Raw genomic sequence first — 20,573 nt, forward strand, 5'->3', positions numbered from 1 at the left:
TCGGCGGCTATCTATAATTCGTAATATTGTGAAAATTTAGGTTGGTAGACGTGTCGGTCAAATTCGGGTATGTTCATGCTGCCGGACCCAAGCGGATAAAACCGAACCAGCCGAACACAAGAATTTTGTATTGACACGTCAGACATATCAACATAGCCCACAATTCTATTAGTCATGTGATTGCGATTGCAGCAAAACAGTCAGTCTTGCATCTCAATTCTCAATATGTAAAATTGACATACTCTGTCTTGTTCTCAAAGTTAGCACGACCAAGAGACGGGCTGTTAAAAGATATCACCTTTTGACAGTTCAGACATTTTTACACTTTAAACTTTTTTACATAATTAACCGCCAGAATACGTAAAGTGATATATGTGATATATTTATCACAATTAGCTCTTTTTTGATGTAAAGTGGTTAGAATAGGCCTGCTGATTCTCTTTTTTCCTTCCGGTCTTGTATGATTAGGTGCCTTCCTTCCTTGAAACATACATTGTCTAATATAGTTTCCCCACTTTCGCATGTGAGGTGTAGTTTGTAGTTTTTATTTTGATTCGCATATGTAAATTTGTCACATGGCTTCAAAGACCTTCCTCTGTATCTTTCTTTTTAAAAAATCCAGCGTTCTCCCATCTTTTTTTATAAGGTCCACCATTACCTATTCCAATGTTGCCTTTTTGCCCATGTCATGTTAGAAAGCACAAATTGTAGGGCCAGTGCAGTATAGTTAAGACCATGGCCCCCACATCCTAAAACGGGCCCCCATGCTGAAATCATTGGCGGGCCCCCCTACCTATCGCTAAGGTTAAAGGCAATGTGACACTATACAAGCGTTTTGCAAATGGTGTTGGGAGGTAAAATTATTTAGCGATTTTTGAAAACACCTACCTACTTGAATTATGGAGTTGTCTAGTATTGACACACAATAATCAAAAATTATATTGCAAAATCACATATTTTAAAATGTTAATATCTTTGAAGTAAAATGTGATTTTTTTTACTATTAGAGCAATGACATATTAAATGGACGACTCACTTCATACCCGGCGCGCACGAGAAATTGTGCATGAAAGTCATTCACAGATGTATAGGTAGATGTCACGTGACCATTGACGTATCCGTTTCCATTATGCGATACAAGCTTCGAGAATTTATAGTAATATAACCTTTATTGTAATCGCGTATTAGTGTCATGACTCATTGCGTTAGAAACAGATTCTCGGTTACTTACGACTTCTCGGAGATTAGACGCAAGTGAGCCCAGCGAATCACAGGCGACTGACTGTCCAATGGTTCCTGTCATTCAATTGCATTGAATAAACATTCATCAATATCTTAAAATGGCATTTTATAAATAATAAATAATACTAACACATGCAAAGTGATATCCCATCTTTCTTGGAGTGTTTAGTAGATTTTTTTACAATTTTTAACTAGGCACATTGGCATTTTGTAACACAATAATAACGGTGGAGTCGAAACCTGACAGTCAGAAATTTTGTATGGGCAGACCCAGCGGTGTCGCCAGACCGCTTGCAAGCAGAATGTTCATTTGAGCGTAGGGTACCGATATTAAAATATGAATTTCGCCATCCGGCAGACCCGACACAAAGTGAGTGTCATTTTATTTTCTAGATGCTTCGTCCATATTAATGTCATTGTATTAGAGAGAATTTTTAATGTGCATTTATCTCAGTAATCCGGCCAACCTATCAAGCCGGGCCCCTCCTAAGCCCGGGCCCCCAGGCAAGAGCCCTGTCAGCCCCCCCCTTGTGGGGGCCATGGTTAAGACTAAACATGTAATGTTTCCATTGACCAAGACAGAATAATATATATGCAATACATATTAAATTCTAATTGCAAAATAATATTTACAAATATAATTTTGATTTATTCATAGTCATACAGTTAAACCCCGATTATACTTGCCCGGTATTCACGTTTTTGCAGTTCTGTTTCATTCTATTATTTGATACTCAATTTTCTATTTATTATTGAATGAAATAATATTCAGTAAGTATATAATTATTTTAACAAATTCAGTTAGGTAATCATGGCGCGGCAACATTGAAATGAATATTAAGGTGATATGCATAATATGAACATTTATTTTTATAGACATGTCCTGACCAAGTAGTGCCCAAGACCAAGATTACTTTAGCCGTCGAATGTTACAGTTTCTTGTTGTTGTCATTATTTTTGTTTACATCATTTTTACATTTTGTTTGTTAGGTTGTTTGTTTTATGTGGATTTTTTTAAATACAAGCATTGGGATGACATACAAGACGAACCTTCAAATCAATTTATAATATTGAAAGAGTATTATATTATAAACAAGCCAAAAATAGGCACCATTTGTATGATTACGTAAAATTAGTGTTTGGCTGTAGTGTGAAGTGATTAATATTTAGGTATGTATCAGTTATATGTGCATACATACTAAGTGTGTGCAAATAGATATGCCTAATTCAATTAGTACACATAATGATCTAATTAGGTAATGTACAGTACTGTTTTTGTAAATAATGATTACAAAGCCTAACTGATTTTGAAAATTCATTGTAGCAATAGAATGAAGTTGTATGTGTATGTATGTACATAGTAAGTAAATGTTTTTTTATTATAGAGTCAATTATTGTATTCCTGTTTGGTTTTGTTATATAAAATATATTTGTTTACAAAAATTTTCTATTTTATTCAACACAAATGCCTACCTGCACATGAAAAGTTAAGTAATTGTAACACTACCTTTCCTCTAAGTCCTAAAAGAATTCCTAAGCAATGACGATACTTGATGTCTGTTGAGTATTAAACAAGAAATCGAAAGGAATGTCGCACGTATCGATATAAGTTTAACTGACGCTCTTAAGCAACGTTACGTCGAGTGAAACAAACAAGTTTGATGAGCTGATGCGAGTTTTTATCACGTTGGTTACTTTAGGCCAGTGGTCGGCAAACTCCTTAGTCAATAGAGCCATATCAACAGTGCAACGATTGAGATTTCTTTTGAGAGCCAAATTTCTTAAACTTAAACTAGGTATATAATATATAGGTACACTGCTTAAACTTAATAACCTTTAATTGCAGTTTTAAGACTTAATTAGACTATAGGTACACTGAATAAAACTTGATAAGAATCATACTGAATAATGATCTTATTTATTGATTAAAATTAATTTGTAAGTAAGGTACCCATAAAATTAAATTATGACAAACACTTAATGTGAACAATGGCCTTCCATCTCCTTAAAAGTTTGGTTTGTATATTGTTTTTAATTTTAGGCAAGATTCCAGGTTCTCATCAATAAGACGACTTCTCAATTTACTCTTGATAAGGTTTATGCTTGATAAATATTGTTCGTATGAATATGTAGAACTGAAGAAGAAAAGGAAAGAACAGCAAATGCTAGTTTTTTTAACTGATCATATGAGTCAGGAATACTATTCCAGGTGTTAAAAATCATCATGCCTTCTCCAGGTCTTTCAAAAAGACCACTTGTGCTGTGAACCATGTTCATATTTGTGTTTCTCCAATATGTCCATATCAGCACAGAGATCTACAAATTTAGAGCTCCATAATTCTTTATTTTTATAAAATCCAGCAATTGCATTTCAAAGTTGCCAATGTCAACATTAAAGGTTGAAAATATTATTACCGTAGTATTAAGGCCATACCTTAGTTGAGACACGGTCTAAAAAGATCGTCGCTAGGCGATGCGCGGGTCGCGGGTGCAAATGAAGCATGTCAAACCAAATATAATTTGTCTTATAAATCCAACATGTGTCCATTTAATGTTCTGTTTATTGTTTTATCAGTAACAATAATAATATATTCATTGACATGTTTTCTTTTTAAAGTAAATGGGTAATGTTTTTTTTTTTCCGACCATGTCCGATCCTGATCCACAGAGTGGAGGTTTGTATTGACAGATTTTGTTTTTTACGAGAAATGGATGTCAACCACTCGCTCAACCTATTAGGTCCATACCCTGACACACACAAATTGAAAAACAATTTTTGTACTTGCCAGACCCAGGATTCGAACCTGGGACCCACGGCTTTGTAGTCCAACGCTTATGCCGCGCGGCCACCGTGGGCGTCATTAAGTCATCTTTACACGATTTAAGAATTATTACGGCCGTCGCCATCACGAAGCAAAATGACGTGTTTCCAGCTCTACATTCTCTCTCCGAATGGGAGCGAGTGCAAAATTTCGTCGTGCCTATGGTTGAAAATTATTTGCCGTTTCAGTGATGAATCACCTTAAGAGGCTTTTTTAACAAAGACAAACGTCGCTTTGCTGTTTCTTAATTCCTGAAACCTGTTGAGAAGAGCTTTCCTCATATTTAAAATTGTTGTTTTGAAATAGCAAATGTCATTTTCAGAATTATGTTCTTGGAGATGTCTCAGCAGGCTTAGAAAGTGAATCGAAGATTCTCTTGCGAAATTTTGAGCAAAAAGGGATAATTTGTTTTCGAATGAAATAACTTCTTCTAACATCGAAAAAATTGTGTATTTTCCCCCTGCAGTTTACGATTGAGCTGATTTAGATCAGACATAACGTCTACCATGAAATATATCAACTGATCGTCCATTATATCTAAAAATGGAACACCCTTCTCAAGAAGAAATGCTTTAATTTCTGTTAATAAGGAAGCGAAACATTTTAAACCGTTTCCTCTTTATAACCAACATACCTTGTTATGCAGCAGAAGATACTCACTCTTCATTTCAACTAAAAAATCTTTAAACTGGCGATGATTGATTTAGCTATAATGTAGTAGATAATCTTAATCACAAATTCCATAACTTTGGAAATTTCTTCTGGAAATGTCTACGCACAAAGCGCTTCTTGGCGAATGATGCAATGGTAAGCAAGTATCTCGTGATTAATTTTATCTTTCAAAATAGTAACAAACCAAGGCCTGAACAAAAACCATGCATGAGTGCGAGTGAGAAAGTATTCGGCACCCTTACATTCTCTGCGACACGCGCTAGAGAAGATAAGGTCTACATATGTGTGAGCTAGTTTCCAAAAGTATCGCCAGCAAATCGTGGCGAAACGCTTCACATATCGTCGATAACCTGCGATTACGTGTTGCTAAAATTGCTATTTTTTGTGTTAAACATAAAGTCAATGGTAAATATTTTTAGTTAATTAAGTAGAAAAGATGGTTGTGTGTTGTCTTAAAATGTGGTAGCCGTACTGATAGCAAGTAGATGGTATTACGTTTCATAGGTAAGTTGATACATGTTCGTGATAATTTATTTGTATATTATTATATATTTTAATATCAGTGACCTAGTGTTTCTTTAAAATAACTTAAATTAAGGATATCTTTATCTAATGGTTGCATTTTGACCGCTTAAAAATACTATATAATGTAAAAAAATAGAAAATTATATTTTAATTCTGAGCGTCTAGTGCGAGCACTAGCGAAATGGTCTATGGTCTCGAACATTTGTAGACGAATGCGTTCGCTCGCCCACAAACCAAACGCAAGGCACGCGGCTTCATTTAGCAATGCAACGGGTGGCGTCTAGATGTATCTATAGTCTACGTAACAAACCCTTTTCTTATGCCGGTCATGTTTTGCCTTGTCTGTTGAAATTGACACAATTTTGTTGAGTGGAATATGATGGTTTTCCATGCACTCAATTACAGCGTTTGCAATATCCGCTCCACGTGTTTGACCTTTGAGTGGCAATAATCCTAAAAGTTCTTCTTTAGGACCTGTAGATGAAATCAATCGTACAAATTTGTGCTGTATCATTTATGTCACAAGACTCGTCAACATAAAGCTGAAACCAATTTAAGATCTTTGACCTGCTGGTTGGTTATATTCGAAGACATTTTGACTGTTCTATCTTTCACTGTTTTAGTCCGTACGCGGTCATTAGTAGCAGAGCCACACTTAAGGGGCCAAAGAGCCACACACAGCTCGCGATCCGCAGTTTGCCGACCACTGCTTTAGGCAACTTGTTGACTCGAATCGGCAAAAGTAGAATAAGTTGATCAACTTTGTTGACATATGGTTCCCACTTATTACAATTGACTGTCAACATACAATTGAATGACAAAACCACCCTATTATGAGAATGTAGCATAACTCATTTTCTATGAAGCAATAATAGGAGGCTTAACTGTCTATTGAATGAAACAATTTTGTGTTTCGATATCGCACAACTTACCCACCCGTGCATTTTTTTTTTAATCCACATAGCAGTATATATTATTATACTTCATTTAATAGTGATCCTGTTGGATGACTGTTCCAATCTTTTTCTCCATTCACGATGTTATTGTAAAATACATAGATTTCTCTAGTTATTTGATTCAATTAAAAATTGGCGAGTGCGGATTCGTTATATCGCGATCTTTTTTTAAAACTGGAAATTGTGGAAAGGGGAAACTATCCACCAAATTTATTTTCAATGTGGATGAGACGGTACTTTATTGGAAACGAATGCCAACACATACGTTTATATCCATAGAGGAGAAGACTGCCTCTGGATTTACAGCATCCAAGGATCGTCTAACTCTTCTTCTCTCAACTCATTGAAGAAACTGATCGTCATAGAAGAAAACACTAGTCGTGTATGAAAGGTGTTTGGAAAAGGTTGTTCAGTGAAATTGTTGAAGTTCACTGCAATTATGAAAATGATATTCAAAATAAATCATCGAAGAGATTAGTCTTATAGGTGTTGATGTAGATGATATTCAGACTTTGTCAAAATCAACACGGCGAACCCTTAACTAAAGAAGTGCTGCAGGAAATGGACTGCTATATTATGTCCCTAGAAAATGACATCTCCGAACCAGTTCTCGTGCGAAAGTTAAGTGTTAAAACCATTGAAAAAACCCTTTCTCTTCACACAACCAATGCATGGAGTTGTTAGAAGAGAACTCGAAGATTACGAGTGAATGAGTGCTGTAAAACATGGCTGTAATGCATTACTTGACAGTATGTAATCGCAAATTTTGCACGATAAGCGTAGAGAGGCCAAACAAGGGAATCCCCCATTGATCGTGAAATTTCGCTTATCGCGACCATGTCCAGAACGTATCCCCCGCAATGAACAGGGATTAACTGTACATTTTTTCATTTTGTTTATATGGGTAAATGTGATCTCTATTGGCCACCAAAGTTTCGCCTTAAACATACGTTTATCTTGAAATACCGCTCCCGTCGCTGTGGCATCATATTACAGTGAAACACAAAGCACCGGGGACACAAATGTGGTGTCTTTAAACATAAGCAACTTCGATAAGACAACTTTTGCTTTGGTTAGTGAGTTATGGTAGGTGAAGTGTTAATTGGCCATCTAATATCAACAATATTTGTGAATAGTAATGTTAACTCTTTCCAGTCTTTAAAGTTTCTTTATTTTTTTTGTTCCACGGTCTTTAAATTATTTGTGATATTCTCTAAAAGGAATGTTTCCACTGTAATTCTTTTTATATTTTTTCTTTTCAATTTACCATCTTGGCTCACCGTATTGCAGAGTGTGACACAACATACGAACGGGAAGAGTTAGGACAGCATCTGACAGCAGTGTTGGAGTGAAGGATTTTTCACAGGAAGGTTTAAAATAAACCAATAAATTGAACATACATAATTTTAAAAACACTGATAAGAAAATATAGCCAATAGAAAAAATCTTTTTTGAAAAAAGTAAGACACCCCCGGCAGGAATCGAACCTGCGTCTCTTGGGTATCGCGCCCTGTGCATTACCACCATGCTACGACTGCCATGCTTAATTGTGACAAATTTTAACTATTGGCCTTTTTAATACCTGCTCATAAGCGCTCTCCAAATTGAGCTATGGCTATATTTTTTGTGTTTTCAAAATTATATAGGTATGTTCAATAACAAGAATGGTAAATACTTAAAATCTTGTGAATTATTCATTGATAAAAGAAATAGTTATTAAAACCAATAAATATTTTTAAAATTTCACTTTTATTCTGACTCAGCAGACATTCTATATAATAATTCCAGTTTATACACAAAATTACTTGAAATGAGAGTAAGAAACTGACAAAACTAAATAAGTATAAAAACAACACTTAATTATTACAATAATAAGCTTGTACAGAAAATATCAAATTATAAAATGGAGAAATATATTATTTAAATATATATATAATATTGTTCTTAATCGTAACATAAAAAAGCTATGCTCTTCAGTAGGGAAAAGGTTTTTCCGTAATAATAATAATAATTATATTTTTGACTTAAAATTAATCGTATAAAATATTTTATTCGGTGAATTGGCGGGCGGGCAGTGAGTCAGTTATGTTCTTGCAGAAAACTGTATGGAATTACAAACGCATACTGATTGTTACATTCATTACTTCAGTTGACGTAGCATACGTTTTACTCATTAAACAAAAAAACACTTATATATTTACAATATAAGTCACAATGTATTGAGCCATTTCATGAAACAAACATTTTGAATCGTGCATCATAAAAATACGTATGATTTTAGTGGTCGTGTTTTTTAATGACAGTATTCTGCGGCCAACAGACAATGTTTTGGATTTACTTTGTTTCATTTCAATTGAGGGCCAGCACCATCATTAAAGAATTATTTACGGTTATGAAGATTGCGGTGAATGTTTGAAAAGATTTAAAAAATAAAATATTCTAATGTGCGGGTGCGTGATCTATATTAAAATATGCTATGACAGTGTCATACTTATTCTCGTAATGCACATAAAAGCATAATAATTATAAAGGACAATAAAAATTAATAAAGATATAACTCATTTTGAAGTTTCAATAAAGAGTCGCGCCCCATCGTCACTTAGAAAGATTTCAAATACGTAATAAACCATTAAAGCCGCACAAAGCCTGTCCATGAAATTAGAACATATTTGAAATTAGATTTATACATAAACAATAGACAAGATTATTATCTATTGAAATTTGACAGCTGTAATAATATGAGGGCCAACGGTATTATTATTACGACCCTTCGTCACATGGATGCACTTAATATAAAGGAGAATAATTTAAATTAAAACAACCAGAAGAATAAAATTTATATTATAATAAAAAAACTTATAAAATAATTATTGAGGACGCATTTAAATCCCGTCGGTTTCAAACTAAAACATCTCTGTTAAGAAGGTATACAATATTTTATACCTTCAAAATCACCATTTATATATTTAGTTAATATTCCCAATCAGCGTATATATTAGTAAAGAGAAGATCTATGGACATACCTCATTCACGGTTTCAGAATAAAGGTTGTAATAACAATTATAACATAACAATTTTTTTTTTAATATCACGAACCACAAAAAAACAGTCAGATGTCAAGTTTGAAACCGAGAGTTTCTTTCTCATTAATGTTACATAAATGTAATGATAAAACCGACCATCAGTAAAATTAAAATATTCGCAGAAAAATAATCAAATAAAATTAATCATTTCTGGCACTTTTGTATAACATTTATTGCTAGAAAGAGATGGAAATGAAAATAGTACGTCTTTCCTCTATGTGTGTATCTGTGGAATGTCCACTGAAATCCCCGGATGTTCAGATTTTCAAAGACAACGTGAATTTTGTGAAGAAGCTGGCGTAATAGTATTTATGGCTGCCAGCGCGAGTCAAGGAGTGACATCAAAATATCTGATGGCTTACTACACCGGGCAATAATGTATAATAGAAATTCTGAAATGCATAATAAGAATAACACTGTTGTGGGTCCCATGTTTTTAAATATATATATACGTATTGATAAGTATTGCATAGGGGATAAAAGCAAACCTCTATAAATTCAGTACAGAGATTGTACATTGGAAAGAGGACTCTAGCAACACTGATGAATGTTAGAATGTCTTCTAACATTGCTAATTGACATTTCAAGTACAAGAAAAGAGGGGAATACTTTAAAACTAGAGTACAAAAATAAAATTGCAATCAACAACATAAAACATATATCATCATTAATAATAATAATAAAGAACAAAAAAACGCTGATAGCGCGATATTGTATTGTAAGCTATAATTTCTAGAAATCTATACTTTTTTATAAATAAAATTATTAGTTGCCGACGTTTGAAAAGTATTCACTCGTTTTCTTATATTTATTTCCTCTAAATGTCGCCAATACGAAAGCCGTAACATCCGAAGATGTTTTTACCGATCCTCAAAATACTAAAAGGCTAAATTTTATCGATCTGAAACGTTCCATCCCGAAGCACCCACGCAGTGAACTGGCAAAACGCAAGCATGTTTATCTGTGGCCCATCATTCTTTTGAATGGGTGCTTTTTCCCTTAGACTAACGCCGCCCGAAAGAAATATTAGAATTTCACATTCTATAAACATCGAAAGCGTCCACAAATGATTGTAGCAAGTGAATTGGCATGTGGAATTATTACATGTTAATATTCCTTACATTAAATGTATCTTGGAAGAATAATACACAAACACCAAATTATGAAGCTAAAATATTGTTTTTTTTTTAAAGGAGTCCATATTATTAGATAAGCAATCATCATGCTATCACATAAAGCTTATATTGTACATTTTATCTTAAACCGAGTCAGAATTATTTAGCAATGGTATTTCCAAAATATTATTCCTCTAAGAAAAAAAAAAACAAAATCGTCAATCAATCGAAACATATTGGTCAAATCAACTCGCCAATGAAAATATCTTCGCATCTCGGTTTCTGAACCGATTCTACTTTCTCCGTGAGTAAAAGGAAAACATTTGAATAAAGTGATCACTGAAAAATATAACCAAAATTTCAAGAGAAATTCCATTTACATCAATATTTATATAGGCAGACTGCTTTCCCTTAAATCTCGATTTAAAAGTTTCGATCACAATGTCAAAAATTATCGTGTAACGTTTCTTTCCAACAATCCATTAATACTTCTCTCATAAAATTTCCATATCGTGTACATACAACGTTATCATATAATTTGTATTTTATAATATTTCGAAGAAATCTGTAGATTTTTTTTTAAATATCAACTTTCATTACGTTCACCGACGACGTCTAACATCGTCATATTTTTAACGATTTATTTTTAATATTTGAGATACACAATAAAAAATAATACAAGACAGAAATATCTGCGGTCCATCCGTAAACATAGCAATATTTAAATTTAATAGTGATGCAATTTGTACCAAATTTGAATCCGTAAATACTTGATAATATACAATATCGTTTTTTTATTTATATTAATAATTGTCGACAGTCAACACGCAATTCAATTAATTTTTTAGGAATGATAATGAAATCTGAAATCTGAAATCAGTAAATCCGGTTGATGTTTTACATAGAATCATTTTTACAGACCCGTCAGGTACATTTAATTTTAAAAACAACCCTACTCACAATAAGTAAAAAATACATACTATTAAATTTACGATATACTTCGTAATAAAAGAGAGCGAAAAGACATAGTGAAGAGTAGCCAAAAAAGTCCATTAAGTTTTTAGAATACGCTCACCGGCGTATTCGTCGACGTCGATTGACTTTAATGAACGTGTTTTGCATATTGACACATGTTTATGAAAAATGTATTTCCTCGTCTATATTATCAACGATAAGGCTACACATTAAAATTATCGAGTTACGTATTATAAAAATCGGCCATCTGCAACATTTTTATATATTACTTATGTAAACAAGCGACACTTGTAGAATTTTACTCTAATATTTAGTATCTTTAAAAATAAGGCAAAACACATTACTTTTTACATTTCTTTACAATTAGAATATCTTAAAATTCTCTCAATGTAAAACATTGCAATATTAATTTTAACAATAATTTTTTTTCATATTTCATGTGGTTCATCAGATAAGCATCTATCTATAAGGGTACTATTTAAAAATCATCGTAACAGTATTTGCACTTGTGTGGCTGAATCCGAAGTTAACTTCCAAAAAAAAATGTAGACAGCGCGATTTTTAAATATTCAACCCATACCATAAATTGTTTCAATAAAATATATAAACATTTTAATGAAATAAAGAAATGGCCTTATAATAATTTGTAATGATGTACAGAAACGTAGCGAATGCCTTAAAATTACTTTCAACAATGAATGACAGACACAACAATTAACTGTCGTACGTTAAAACGAATTCCCATTGAACGATCCATATTTATATATTGAACTTTATTAATAACTTGCGTAGCTTGATTTACTATTGAGAGTAAACTTTAATAATCGGGCGTCATTTAATTAATATTTTTGTTGTATGAAATTAATTTTGGCTGTACATGTGAACACATCGCGTGATGGCTGCCAGATGAATCTGAAATGGAAAAAAAACAAACTTATAACAACAAGCCTTCACATACAAACATACATAGTCGGAAACACCCAGGATGAATGTCACTGAAGTGCATCAAAAACTCAATGTCACCATGCATAGAATCCATGCGATTGACAGCACACGAGTCGCTTTTCAAGCTAGTTCAAGCAACGACCGCACTGAATGACAATGACATCTATCCAGCATGAATATTTTAACAGTTGAGTTCTTGTTGTTTCCACTCTATGGATTAAGTTGTGGCTGCGAATGCAGCTTTATTGGCATTTCTAAGTTTGGTTTATGTTAGCATCAAATCAAATATCAGTGTGCATTACATTTAAAAATTATACCAGACTGTGACAAATTTGCCACTATTATGCTGGTCCGTGCTCATGGTAAACATTAACATTTGACACAACCCAACAATCCTCTCTTAAATTTCACTTGATCACTGTGCATTAAAAGTTAAAACTTTGTTTCAATCTATGAATAAAATAAACCGGCATGAATTAAAAGTGAATTACGTATATTGATTTGGAAACAAGTACATAATAAATGTAAATAATGTATTTCTACCATGGTGAATTATAATTACCAGACTACTGCTGCTGAGTCTGCTGTTGAATTTCTATCTTCTCCACTGTCATGTCAGGGTTCATTGCTGTTGCTTCCTGCAAAATGACACACAAAAAAGTTTTTATCTTCAAGTAAAAGTCATTAAGTAATTTGATAAAACTTCAAAACAAAATGTTTGACTCTGTTCCAGTTACTAAACAAATGAATATACAGTAAAACCTCGATGAAATTACGATTTATTGAATATTTTTATATGCCAGGGACTCTGAAATCATTTCGAATTACAAAATTCGAATTAAAGGTATGGTTTTATATGAAAATAATGTTCAAGGGACTTTTTCTTCGGGAAAATTTCGAATTACGGCGAATTTCGAATTATCAGTGTTATCAGGTAATGAGGTTTTACTGTATTGACAATCGCTAGACAGATAATAAATATTTGTTACGATACGAGTAATATGTAATTTCTGAAGTACCTGAATTGCTTCAGCGAGGGCTCTATCGTGGTCGATGGGATCTCCATCGGATTGAATTGTGATCTTCTGCTCGACACGAGTCTCTACAACACCATCTCGCTCCGTTTTGTACTAAAAAGACAAAAATAAACAATAAACAAATCAGTATGCAATATAAAAATCTAACACAGAGTTGACTTACGGCTTTAGATAACAATGTTACGTTTATTGACAATGCAATTAGTTATAATTTCATTGCAATACTGTGACACTACCAAAATTAGATTCGATATAAATAAAAAGGATTTCGAGTCACACTTATTACATTGGTACATTATTGGTACCGAAATGAATTGGTAACCAAATTTTAATGATAAAATAATGATATGTAATAAGACGGGATTCTCATAACGTTCATTATTGACTTTAAATAAAAATTATTGTTCTTATTAATGTTTTAGATACGTATTGATTAATTATTAAAACACTTTAAAATGTTAATTATAAAAAAAATGTCTCAAATTGCACTAGATACCTTTGGTAGGTGGAGCATTCGCCTTAACTAACCTGTATAAGTAGGTACTTAATAATATTAGTAAGATAAAAATAATCATCAGAAGCGCAGATAGGTGCCATAATGATCTCTATAGCCACCTCAAATGCTCCAGATTATTAAGAAATTTATGAAAATCCGTCTATATAAAACAATGTTAGGACCAGTATATGTAGTTATATAGTTCAAAGAGATGGACATTAACCGTCAATGACTCCCAAAGTAAAACATGCAAGGCATCTTAAGCCTATCCGCAAGAATGACATTTGTCGACAACGCTACAACCATAAGCTTGAAGTGCCTCACGTTTAGTGGAGCAGATAGAAAGAAGGAAATACTGTAGACCAAGACTCCGGTGCCCTCATGAGTTTCAGTTCACCCCGGGCAAAAAAAGAAGTCATTTCTCCAATGTCAAGATAATAGATGGATATAAAGGTAAGTGTAGCTTAGTATTACATTGTAATATTTCTAAGTTGTAAGGCCGTTTACCGTGATAGTTTCCACAGTTCTGGTCTTGGAGCTGATGGTCTGAGATGAAACAATCTCTCCTTGGGTGTGCCCGTCTGCGCCAGGTTCGCCGCCCAACTGGAAGTAGAACAAATTTAATACAATGTAATAATAATCATAAATTCTACTTTAACAAATGGTAAAACGATTTAAATGATAACATCTAGAAAAGCTAAAATGATAAGTGAATCAAGTAGGTTAACTCATTGGACGCGGACGACACGGCTGCCACTACAATTGGATGATGTTCATCGCTGTACCAAGATTACACTCCATGCTTATATGTATGAACAAAAGATTTACTGCTTTCATTTGAAATGAAATTCATTACATAGAACTCCTTAATCGCAAATGCATTCATTTGCATGTAACTATCTAAAGGTTTGCATAACATTACAGGACTCGTGCATAAGTATAAATTCAAACAATTTTTTATTTTGGCTTAAAAATTGCAGAATTAAAAGTAAAACTATTTTGAAACCAAAAAAAGAATCCCACTTCTTGATTGCAAAATCCCAGTATTGAGTGTTTGTATTTCAAATCAATATTTCGGGATTACTTTTTATATGATTTTTAGTAAAGAATCATGCTTTCATAAACTAAAAGTGGGAAATTTTAGTTGTTGTTTTGTAAATTTTAAATATTGACATGTCAAAAAAATACCATTTATATCCAAACTTTCGTGATATTACCGGATCGATAATAACATGCATAAGTATAAAACATTATATAATATAAACTACATTATCATCAATGTCATCATGTTACTGAATATGAGATTTAAAGTGTATTTTGTTTTCTTAATATTAAGTTGGCAGCATACACGAAATAATTATGGGCATAATTTCAAACAAAAATACTAATCCCATAATACCAGGATTGAAAAATCTCAACAGGATTGTAATCCCTAAAATAAATGAATTGATAGTCAATTATTGTGATATTTATAGAAAATTGTGAACTCATTGGTTTATTTTAATTAACCTGTATAATTTAAATAATTGAATTGCTATATACACCGCATAATGTTAGGTTATGTTTATTTGTTTTCACATACATTTCTAGATTCCGACGTCAAGAGGGAGCTGAAGGGAGGCTCGCCGGTTCCGTGAGCGCCAGCCTGGTAAACCACATTCTCCGTCACCACTAAAGCATCAGGATCCTAACCAAACAAACAGACAAGAACAAACCGTTGATTAATTAAAAATTCATTCAGAACCGATTTGAACCATCAAACATTGATTAGCTTCACTTGAAATTGTTCGCTTCTGTTTATTAACTCTGTGAACTTTTGTAAAACAAATAATGTGACTATATTTTTTAAATTCAGTGATCTTATTATTGAAATATTGGTGTCAGTCGGTTGTGTTATGTAAAAATGTCGACAGCCTGTAGATTCCATTTCAAAAAACATACTCAATTTAATAGCAATGTATAACTATATATATATACAAAAAATCATTATGCAATATGCGCTATAATAATTTGCAGTCTATCATTTTGCAGTCTACCATGCATCTAAAATAACTATCTGTATCTAAAAGCAAGCTAGACGAATATCAGTAGATGAGACAGAGTTTTAAATCATAGATTGGCATGGTAAATTTTAATACATTTAATAAAATATATAAAACATGTCTTGACAGTAATCTCTGATTTGCTTTACTATGAATGAATAACATGCTTTAGTTATGTATACGCCTAAAGATATAACAGGCATTTTACTTACATTTTCGTTTGATTGTTGTAAAATTTCCGAAGATAATTAATGTGGAACTTGACAGTGTGTGTTAATAATAATTTTATTGCAATATCATTTTTTTAATTATTAAATCGTTCAAATGTGATATGATATGAGGTGTGAATACCCACTAAAACGTGAGCATCGAAAGACTTCTAAAAGCAGTAGAACCTCGATTATCAAAACTTTATTATGATCATCAGAAGGCATGAAGGTATTAAAAAATGTTATAAAGTTAAGTAAATAAAAAAGAAATATACCTATATATATGCATACACATATTCTTTAAAACACTACAACAGACCATGAGGCCCAAAGGTATCAGTGTAGTGAAACAGTAGTATAATCAGTAATAGAAGTGAAACAATTACAAGCACCCAGGCTTTAAGAAAATCACATAAATATATTGTGTCTTTAATCGAATCCGGAGCCCCCAGGTGAAAGACCAACGTTATACCTTCATTCCGTAATTAGTTTAGATAATTGATATTCTACTGTAATTCAAATTCAAATGATTGGAAAATAATGAAATTGAATTAAAACAAAAATTGTAACCGAAGTCGTGATGAAATTGAGTCAGTAACCCCCAAAAGATAAAAGTACAGTGCAACTTCTATATTGTAGCTGACATGTCAGACATCTGTATGTAAACTGGAGATGATGGCATAGATATGAATATGAAAGAGCATGGGCGGACCTTTAGTTCCCTGAATGGCATTGATGACGTCACAGCCACAATATATAAGTTGCACTCTAATATTCTCCATGTCTTCTCGTTGATCACTCTTGTTAAGGATTACTTACCCCGAACCGGGCACGATAGCTTTCGATCTGTGTACCGTCGTCATCAAAGTCAATGGGGGTACCGGAGTCACCTGAACTAGCCGAACCGACCGACCCGCGCCTCGCAAACTGCTTGCAGGAAAGGAAAGGACAGGGCGGCGGAAGTGAATTTATATTATGACGATTGCATTTGTGAAGCAATCCAAGGCGTATGACAGCATTAGATATATCAGAATGATAAGTAATTAAAATTTTAGCAACAATAAAGAAATATTTTTTTTAGGTTGTGTTTAGAAACAGTATGATTGTCAGTCAATTATTGACATAGGTTATTGAAATTTTGAGTTTTTGAGAATCATTTAAATGAAATAAATAATATGAAGGCAAAATACGGAAATGATTTGTAATACAAAAAATGGAATGTAGTTTATGGAAGTTTTTAGCGTAGGATAAATTATTTGGTGGAATATTGGGAAATGGATGATTGAAAAAGGATTAAAAAAACAAAAGAAAACATAAGCAAAATTATCAACAAAAGGGCGCATGCCGTGCATAAAACAGGTTTTATATAATAATTAATACAGCGAACATATTGATTCACAACTATTAAGTTTGTACTATAAAATAGCTACAGATCTACCAGGAAAAGTTGTCCGCTACAAAACTGACATTGGCGGCATCCATCTTGCAAAACATTCTTATTTTGATAAAAAAATTAAGATTTTTATTAACACACTTGTACTTTATTATAAAATTAAAAAAATCAATCCCCAAAAACCATGTCATTTGTGGCAACACGATAGAAAAATTTGCAAACCTTGTAAATACGAATGCCTTTATTCCACGTTCCCAATGCGAGTGCAATGTATCTCTTTGTGATTAATGAGTAATTATCACCTTAGTATGTAACTCAATTCAAGTATGCCAAGGTGATAACTACTCGCTGATGATGGAACATGGAATAACGTTGCAGAAATTTTTATCATTTCGTAGTGTTCTTTTATTATTTTTTAAATTTCGAATATACATTTAAAACTTTAGATGGTTTGTATTGTCTACTGAAAAATTAGTTGTTTTGGATGTGATATTTACAAGACAGACAGACTGACAATATCATTTAGAACTTAATATTCTGTGAATATCTTAGTAAACACCAGATGACTTACATTGGTAGATATACTTTTTTTTATTTTACTATATAAGTTTAAACAGTGTATCTTTTATGAATGAATGAAACACTAAAATTATACCTGGGTTGAATTGTTTATAAATAATAGGATTTTTTTGTTGTTGTAAAATTCATTGCAATATGTTCCTTGTATAATATTCAAACTAAAAATAAAAACAAGCCAAAGTATCTCGGGCATGAATGAAAACTTCAATAAAAAAATAAATCAGATGTGTACATGCTAGTGGAAGCATTAAATGATTAACTCATACAATATGAACGATTATAATCAAACAAATATGAATGATTGATGTATGTAGAATTTTTTTCTGAGGAAACAGCAGTGGGATGACACCTGCGATTACGATGAGCTAAGCACCTTGATGCAATGGTTTTTGAACAGCTTTAGACTAATATCGGAAGATCGTAATCAAACTGTTATATTTCTATAATACAACTCAATCTGTACCTACTGAATTAGGGCGATTTGCTCGATTTTGTTTCATGTCTTGACAAAAATATGTAGCTTACAAATACAAACTGATTAAATTATAATAAAAATTACTATTTATTGTGGGGTATCTATGTATTATGAGATAAATTCAAACTCCTGTTTTTTTTATTGAAAGAAATATCTCTAGGCATTTCATACAAAACATCCATATTCCTAAAAACAGCATCAAATTCTAAAATACCCTACTCATCAGAGTATTTTTAGTTAAATCTGAGCTGAGTCCGAGAGGCTAGTTGGTATAAGTTTAATTTAATCATGCATGGAAGATACACATTTTCCAAGACAGTGAACAAATACGAACAATCCAATGAATGAATTCTATAATTTACCTAGTTGCGTAGAATTCGTCTCAAATGAAATGCTTATATCTTATTGAAGTATTGCAATTTAGTTTAATATTGTCACCACCACAGGTAATGTGACACATTTTCGTGAAACTGATTGTGCGTCATATTGCATACACGCAATAAACACGGTGTCGAAAGTGCTAGCAAAAATCTTGAAGGGTATTGAAAATAATGATTATGATGTATGATAAAATTAAACTAGTGTAAACAACCTAATAACATGTAAACATTCCGAGACTTACTATAACTATATATTTATTTATATATGTACTTGAATCGTAGTTTCTGGGGTTCTTCTTTACTTCTTTGAATATAAAAAAAAATCAACGAGAGAATGCACAATAACACGTTTCATACCTGGTCTCCAGTCAACACGGTGGTCTTTACTTCCTGTGTGACGACCCTCTGTTCCTGCCTGGTGGCCGACGATGTCATGGAATGGGCAACAGTCTTTTCTTCCAGTTGCTGTGTCTTTGCGTTGGTTCCAAGATCTTCGTGAGTGGTGGCCGTACGTGTCGTGACAGCCCTGGCAGTCACATATGGAGACTTTCCAGTTGTATCCATAATAGGCTCTATGCTTTCAGCCTGCATATTTGTCAGCCCATCAATCAATATTCATAAATTCCATTTTCAAATATGTATTTGAAATCCAATTACATAGTCATTTGTTTCAATATGATTCCATTTTCAAATATTAATTGTCAATTTCATATTTTTTTTCAAAACATAAATTCAATGTTGAATTCCGAATCAGTCACCATCAGAAATTTGTTATAATTTTGCAATGTTGCCATGTTGCAAAATTTTTGTATATGTGTAGTTAGTTGTCAGGTTGTGTTTGTGTATCATCGTTGTTAAGAGGAGGAAAAAAACAAAAAACATAAAGGATCATTCACTAATTAGTAATAAAATTCTATATTATCAAAAAAACATGCATAAAGTTATTACTCATAAACTATATTATCTATTTCGTTTGTGACTTTTCATTTGAAAAATACAATTTTAGAAATGTCTATGGTGAGAACTAATGGCGAGTTGAATAAACTAAATAAATATTCCGTGATCTATTTGTAATATTTAGTGCGAAAAAATCACAAACGAGACAAACGGGATTCTCTAAGTGTCAATAGGACATTAAAAACATCATTTCAGTTAATTTTCAAGTACGACAAAACATCTAGTCAAATCTAAATATTAATGTTTCGGTTTCAATTAACAACGGGCACACAGAAACCATGCAAATTTGGATTCTAAAACACATCTAAAGACATTATAGTTATTGTAAAACCACTCTCATTTTAGAAAGACTGACAAGGGATATAAGAAATCGTCAACCATAAAAATATGAGGGGGGTTACTCGGGCCATTCAAAACGATTCACCCAATCAAGCAACAAAAAGCAAAACTAGCTGTCGCCTATCACAACAGAGCAAAGACAATAATATATTGAAACAATAAACATGATAAACAAAGAAAAAAAACAAAACAAAGGGGAGTCAACAGCATATTAAACGAAAACAATAAAAAGTCTCTGATTTGTGCCTACGTATTGCATACTCCATGTCGTCCGTTGACCAGTGGGCTAGCAACGCCATTTATAAATAAAATCAAATCATTAATCATCGAT

At 32.7% G+C, this 20,573-nt stretch overlaps 1 protein-coding gene across 7 annotated transcripts in view; it reads right to left on the minus strand.

The window, feature by feature from the left end:
- Positions 1–9,301: 9,301 nt before the first annotated feature.
- Positions 9,302–20,573, minus strand: part of cora (erythrocyte membrane protein band 4.1 like coracle) — a 101,230-nt gene continuing 89,958 nt past the window's right edge. For 5 of the 7 annotated variants that reach the window (XM_085960758.1, XM_085960755.1, XM_085960757.1 and 2 more), the window contains 7 exons: positions 19,304–19,531; positions 16,939–17,046; positions 15,451–15,555; positions 14,376–14,471; positions 13,355–13,465; positions 12,898–12,973; positions 9,302–12,302 (listed from right to left, as the gene is read on the minus strand). In XM_085960758.1, coding sequence (XP_085816884.1) covers positions 12,902–12,973; positions 13,355–13,465; positions 14,376–14,471; positions 15,451–15,555; positions 16,939–17,046; positions 19,304–19,531 — 720 coding nt within the window. In that variant the 3' untranslated portion in view covers positions 9,302–12,302; positions 12,898–12,901. Of the gene's footprint in view, positions 12,303–12,897; positions 12,974–13,354; positions 13,466–14,375; positions 14,472–15,450; positions 15,556–16,938; positions 17,047–19,303; positions 19,532–20,492; positions 20,529–20,573 lie in introns of all 7 variants that reach the window. The other 2 variants (XM_085960759.1, XM_085960760.1) reach the window with 2 other exon arrangements.

This window comes from Rhyacophila brunnea, unplaced genomic scaffold (genome assembly GCF_057557595.1).
Source record: "Rhyacophila brunnea isolate RB1 unplaced genomic scaffold, BYU_Rbru_1.0 scaffold_12, whole genome shotgun sequence".
Classification (NCBI taxonomy): Eukaryota; Metazoa; Arthropoda; class Insecta; order Trichoptera; family Rhyacophilidae; genus Rhyacophila; species Rhyacophila brunnea.